Source organism: Pseudorca crassidens, chromosome 7 (assembly GCF_039906515.1).
Source record: "Pseudorca crassidens isolate mPseCra1 chromosome 7, mPseCra1.hap1, whole genome shotgun sequence".
NCBI classification, from domain to species: domain Eukaryota; kingdom Metazoa; phylum Chordata; class Mammalia; order Artiodactyla; family Delphinidae; genus Pseudorca; species Pseudorca crassidens.
The window spans coordinates 100,320,377-100,327,237 of NC_090302.1; the positions used below are offsets into that span (position 1 = coordinate 100,320,377).

Below are 6,861 nucleotides of genomic sequence, written 5' to 3' on the forward strand. Positions count from 1 at the left end.
AATGTTCGGTGATGTTTTACATTTTGGCAAGTGGCTTTAATGTTTGGGTTAGTAAAAGGCAAGTGAATATCCTACATTTAATTTATTGCAGTGTCACACATCATTTACTTTCTGGAAAATTCTACTGGATATTTATGAGCGAATTAGAGTGAAAATGGCAAGTAATGTAGTAGGAGTATTGTGAAATTAGTTTTGACTCTGTGCACTCCCTAAAACATCTAAGGGGAAGAATTGGAGCCCAGAGCACCCATTGAGAATCACTCTGGCCCATACCCTTCATCTGAGCTCCTAGACCACATGTGAGTCTGAGTGCCAGTGTTGCCTTCCACTCATGTGTGAAAATCAAAACCAAGCTACATTCTTGACACTTGCCTTAGCTTTAGCTCTCATGATTAGTAATCACTTAATGTTGAGTTCATCTGTTATTTGGCCTGAGGGTTGAGAAGATTAAACTCAGCTGTAGTTAATTCAGCCCCTTTTGCTTTTCCTGTGGCTGTGGCTGTGGCTGTGGCTGTGGCTCTGGCTCTGGCTCTGGCTCTGGCTCTGACTTCATATTGCTGGACTGGTCTGACTAGTGTTCAACCCTGGAGACAGAAGGGAGTGGGCCACGGTATTGCCTTTGGAATCAAAAGCTTCAGGCAGCCAGTTTCCAATGTGTGAGAGTATAGGTTCTTTCTGCTTCTCAGTTCCACCTTCACTTCCCTTTTCTTAGCACAATTGGGAGGATCTTAGGGTGGAGAGTTATCTTGAGCAAGTGATTATTTGGGGACTCTTCCAAACCTCAGCCTGCCCTTTCTGGACCTGCCACTTCTAGTAGCTTGCCTGGCCTCTTCTTCCTTTTTTTCCCCCATTTTTTTTAATTGAGTAAAATACACATAACATAAAATTTACCATCTTAACCATTTTTAAGTATAACATTTCAGTGGTATTAAATACATTCAGAATGTTGGGCAGTCATCATCATCATCCATCTCCATAACTCTTTTTTTTATCTTGTAAAACTGGAACTCTGTCCCCGTAAAAGTAATTCCCCATGCTGCCCTCCCCCTAGCCCGTTGCCACCACCCTTCTACTTCCTGTCTCTGATTTTGACTACCCTGAGTAGCTCATACACGTGGAATCATACTGTATTTGTCTTTTTGTGACTGGTTTATTTCACTTAGCATAATGTCTTCAGAGCTGACCCATGTTGTAGTATTCAATACATTGCAGTGCTACCTGGAATCCTTTACCCGTCTTGCTGACTGAATTGTCTGCTAGTTCTTTCACTGAGGCATAATATTCACTTTTTCCTCTAGAGAACAAATGTCTTATACTTCTCTGTTCCCATAGCATTTTATTTATATTCTTTGTTATGTTATTTGTAATGTATTGAGAGTATTTACTTTGTGTCTGTCTCCCCAGTGTTAATTTGAGTTCCACTGATAATTTGGAAGGTATCAAGATAATTTTTAAATTTTCTGAGACTAGCACAGTGGCTCATATCTAGTGGTCATTAAGTGTTTGTTCAGTGAATAATGGAATCACACATAAAAGAACATCTCAGACTTCCAGCAGATACTTATTTTCTACTTGATCCTCACCGTTGTATTCAGTGCTAGGGATAGTAAGCCAACAAGCACAGTCCTGCTTTCATTAATTTATTGTTTCATGTATTTACCCTAGTACTGAAGTGATTTAATAATGTATATTTAACGTTTATGTTTCAGTATTGTGATTTGTCTCATATTTTGACCCCCCTAGATCATAGTCTTATCATTTATGAAATGAAGAGAATGGACTAGATGACCTAGAGAAGTTACCATTGTTGACTGTTATTATTAGATTTGAAAGCTCCTTAATAACAGGAATCATGCCTTTCACTTCTACTGGAATCTTACATAGGGCCAAGTATAATGTCTCACACTCAGGAGTTGGTTAGCAGATTTTAAAGAAAGAGGTAATATCAGTGAATACTTCAGACGAATTTGATTCTATTTTTCACTCCATTGATCTTGTTAGATCCCTTCCCTGTGCTTCAGAATATCTGTATGTCCTTGATCTAGTTTGTTCTCAACTTTTGTTTGTAGCTTAAAAAAATTATATACGTATATACACACACTTTATCCCTCTTAACCCTGAGAAGAAGAAAAGTAAGGTGCTCATTTACATCCATTTTTCAAGTGAGGAAGCTGAGTCTTCAGGAGCACAGCTGAGGAGCAGCACATTCAGACTCAGTCCCAGGTCCCCTGACCCCAGACCCAGTGTAATTCTTCTCTGTTTCCTCATCTGTGAAATCAGGTTTTCTTCCAGATCTAAGTGCCTGTGTTACCCACCCTTTTACACAACGTATCAGTTAGGGGTCTTTGGGAAGTCACAGAAACGTGCTAACTTTAGCAAAATGGGGATTAATTGGTAAGATCATGGAGAGTCTCAGAGGATTCGTGAGAAGGTTGAGCGTCAAGCTGGGAAATGGATAGGGTTCAGAAGCAGGGACCTGAAGAAGCACCACCACAAAGGGAAAAACTCCAAGTGTTTCTTATTCTCTGTCGAAGAGTCAGAGTGAGGGAGGAGTGTTCTTCTGGGGCAGTTTTGTTCCCCCAGTGGGCAGCCTAGAGACATTTTTGGTTATAACTTGAGAGAGATTGCTACTGGCATCTAGTGGGTAGAGGCCAGGAATGCTGCTAAACATCCTCTAGTGTCAGCCCCCCAATAAAAGGAATTCACTGGCCCTACATGTCAATAGTGTTGAGGTTGAGAAGCCCTGGATTAGGGGAAGGTACCTTGATTAATAATCGCACGAATTCCAATGTACCCTGTTGGAGGCAGGAGGACACTTAAAATGCTCTTACCAAAAAGAGGTGGAATAGATGCTAGACAGCCAAAAACAACATAAAAACAAAAAAGTACGACTGGGGCAATAATTCCAATATTGGAATGTGAAGATGAATCACATGTTTGTAAATACAGTACTTGCGGGGTCTCAGAAAAAAGAGACATTTATAAAATATTTGAATTTTAAACTTAAACTCCAAAAAGATGCTAGGTGATTATTTATTATTAAAAAGGGTTCTTTGAAATGAAACTTAAATTTTCATGTAGAGTAACCTATAAAGAATATGTAGTATAAGCCTACCTAATTCAATGATAAATTAGGGTTTTGAGGGGAATTGTGAACAAAAACCTAGGATGAACCAAAATCAGAATCAAACTGTCACTAACTGAATTAAACCAAAGCACTTTATTTATTTATGTATTTCTTTGGCCATGCCACATGGCATGTAGGATCTTAGTTCACCAACCAGGGATCGAACCCGTGCCCCCTGCAGTGGAAGCATGGAGTCCTAACCACTGGACCGCCAGGGAAGTCCCTAAACCTAAGCACTTTAAAGAAAACTTATAGTTTAAAATGAAACAGCTTATTTTTTAAAATTATTGAAGTCACATACAACTAGAACATAATTATATTCTCTAAATGGGGAAAAAATTATTTTTCAAAACTGATTCAAGCCAGCATTTAATTTGATTTGGATCCATGGACAATTTACCAGGACTGGAGTTTACTTAGTTATATTAAGAATATTTAAAAAAAAAAAAAAGAATGTTTCACACTATACCTGATGGTAGGATAATATTTAGTAAAGGATCCCCTTTCATTTGTCAGCAACTTTGGATGTTGCTGATACACAGAAACGTGAGGATGGTGGATCTGTGGGATGTGCAGTTGTATGTTAGAATTTCTGCAGCAGTTCACCTTGTTTTTTGCCTAGACAGGTAATTAGTGTTAAATCCAAGTAGTAGGAAGATTGATTCAGCCCATAATTTTCCTTCCTCTTAACTTCTTTTCACACCGTTTCAGTATAAGCCGTATATATGTGACTCAGAGCCTGCTTATTTGGTTTCATATTTTATAACACCTTTGGTGTACCAGACCGGTTTTACTACCCTGAGGAAGTCTAGAAATGACTAGAAGCTGCTTCTCCCTGCCCTTCCAACATGATGGCTTTGGGTCCAGCTGTGAAAGGGACCTACTGCCGTGTCTCCAGGTTGTTCACTGAGTGAGCCTTTCTCTGCCTGTGGTCATTAGCCCCAGGGCCACACAGTTCACCTCAGCAGGGTGTTGTTTCAGGTGAACCACTGTCTCCCAGAGAAGATTGTGGTGTACCGTGATGGAGTGTCTGATGGCCAACTAAAGACAGTTGCCAGCTATGAGATTCCTCAGCTACAGAAGTGTTTTGAAGCTTTTGAGAATTATCATCCCAAGATGGTGGTATTTGTAGTTCAGAAGAAAATCAGCACCAGTGTGTACCTGTCTGCTACCGAGCACTTTGTGACTCCCTCCCCCGGGACTGTGGTAGATCATACAATAACAAGCTGTGAGTGGTAAGTGGGCGAGACACAGTATTTCAACAAGAATAGGTTGGAGAAGTTGTCTGTTCCCTGGGTATTGGAATGGGGAGGTTGCCTAGAGAGATGTGGAATGGGATCAGAGATTTTACTGTTAAAAAGTAAAATTTTAAAAACTATTTAAGAACACACAAACCAACAATGAAGCTTTTCCCTCTTAAGTATATAATATTGAACATACAGTCTTTTCCTAAGACTATGCATGCTTAACCTTCTGCACACAGATGTCATTTCTACCACCATTCTTAAATAGCCTGTTGAGTCAGGAGACCTGAATTCTCAGCCTAGTTTGGTCCTTGTATGTCCTTGATCCAGTCATTTGACCTCTCTGAGCCTTAGGTGAAGGAGCTAGAATGAGCTCCAAGATCTTTTCCAGCTCTGGCCAAATCCAACTATACCATTACTTTGTACTTTTTCCTTTCTAGGGTGGACTTCTACCTTCTTGCCCATCATGTACGACAGGGTTGTGGCATTCCTACCCATTATGTTTGTGTTCTCAACACTGCACACCTGAGCCCTGATCATATGCAGAGGTGAGCTGACCAGTAACCTACTCCTCACTTGTAAATAATTCAGGCCAGGGAGCTAAGGCTAAGACCTGGAATTTTAAAACCACTGAATTAGACAAACTGGATCACTGGTTTTTGGTGATAATTTTGGTAATAATTTTCTGATTCTCTTTGGAAGCATTTTGAATTTATCTTTTGAAGTTGGATTTCCTAATACTCATTTTCTCTTATATAATCAGAAAAGACAAATACTGCCCACTGCCAGGAATATTTACCCCTTGAGTTTCTTCTTGCCTTTCATGATAATGGTATCTTTTTGAGGTGCGACTGATAATCCTTGTTGTACACTAAAATTACTTGGAGACCTTTCAAAAAATACACCCAGGCTTCACGAACTCCAAGCATTCTGAGGCATTCGCATTTTTAAAAACTGATTCTAATGATTATGACACACAGCCAGGTTTGAGATGCGTTGCTCTTGCGCTCAGATTATATAAATACTTTGCTGGGGTACTTACCTTTCTGCAGCTTTTTCTTGAGGCAGAAAACAGAAACAAAAACATGTTCTCCTTACTGTTTTCCTTGTTTTGATATAAAAAGAGGAGCACCTAAAGTGGGAATTTCCCCATGCCCTCTTGACTTACAAATAGTGGAAATAGATACAATTCCACTTAAAAATAATGATTCCCAAAAGTTGCATCATCTATTCCTCAGTCCCCCAGTTTGCTGGTAAGTATGCTGTGTCACACACCCAGAAGTACATAATGTGCTCCAAATTGAAGATGAAAAGTGAAAAGGATCATGTTTTCTTCTTGGCCTACAGGTTGACTTTCAAACTGTGCCACATGTACTGGAATTGGCCTGGTACCATTAGAGTTCCAGCTCCTTGCAAGTATGCCCACAGGCTAGCTTTCCTGTCAGGACAAATCTTGCATCATGAACCAGCCATCCAGCTGTGTGAGAACCTGTTCTTCCTGTGACTGAACAATCAGGACATGGGCTGGTCAGAGCAATCAGACTTCTGAACTCAGCTGTGAACTCAGCTGTGCAGGATTAACAGTGACTGAAAGGGGTTTTGTGTTGGTGTTTTCCCTTTCACCAACCCAGTAGAATAAGATATCTTTTTTTTCTTTTCTCTTTTAAACCTGATATCACCAAGAAGCAGTTTCCACCCTAAGAATCAGCTAGAAATTGTCTCGTTGCCTTTGTAGAGCACATGGGGGTAGTCTGCTACTGCGTAGATGGGGTGGGTGAAGACAGGGGACCCTTCAGGAGCCTCCAAAGCCAACTTGAGCTGTAGAAACCCGCAGAAGCAGCGATTGCACTTACAAACTCTGTTTACTAATAAGCAGTTCCCATTTCTGGTGCCAGAGGTGATAATGAATGAAGTCTTTGCAAGTTTCTTAAAGTAGAGAGCTACTTTATTTGGGCAACTGGGAAGGTAAGAAGGCAAGGTTTTTCAAGATATGCCTATTGCTGGAAAATGTGAAAGGCATGTAGTAAAACCAGCTGGTGGGATAGTCAGGCCCTTGCTGACCTAATCTTCTCTAGGGATTGAGTTAATGACACGTGACTTGAGCTGGCTTTGAAAGAGGCGTTTAGCTATTCCTTGGCCTCCTAAGAGAGGCCAAATGCAGTTTTTTCTGTATATTTCAGTTGCTTTATAGCATGCCATGTTGATTTCTTCCTCCCTCCCTCCCGGCCACATATACACACACTCAGGCACGAAGACAGCTTTGCTTCTTGTTACTGACCTTTAGTAAGTTTCAGTTTTTTTTAAATTAAGCATCAGAACCTGTGAAATTCAACAGCTTGGAAGGTTCATGAGGGGGCATGAGCTTTTCTCGACCCTTTCTCCCCAGTGTGTCACCTTCTTTTCTGTTGATATGTTTGCAAATTGAATCACTCATTTCCCTTGCTCAATACCCTCTTCCCGGCTGTTGGCTCATTTTGTTAGGAGTTTTTC

The 6,861-nt window shown here is 40.4% G+C and overlaps 1 protein-coding gene across 2 annotated transcripts in view; it reads left to right on the plus strand.

The window, feature by feature from the left end:
• Positions 1 to 6,044, plus strand: part of PIWIL2 (piwi like RNA-mediated gene silencing 2) — an 86,888-nt gene extending 80,844 nt beyond the window's left edge. Inside the window, exons 20-22 of one of the 2 annotated variants that reach the window (XM_067745119.1) lie at positions 4,109 to 4,362; positions 4,812 to 4,919; positions 5,719 to 6,044. In XM_067745119.1, the coding sequence (XP_067601220.1) occupies positions 4,109 to 4,362; positions 4,812 to 4,919; positions 5,719 to 5,875 (519 nt within the window). In that variant the 3' untranslated portion in view covers positions 5,876 to 6,044. The remainder of the gene's footprint in view (positions 1 to 4,108; positions 4,363 to 4,811; positions 4,920 to 5,718) is intronic. The other variant, XM_067745120.1, reaches the window with a different exon arrangement.
• Positions 6,045 to 6,861: the final 817 nt, after the last annotated feature.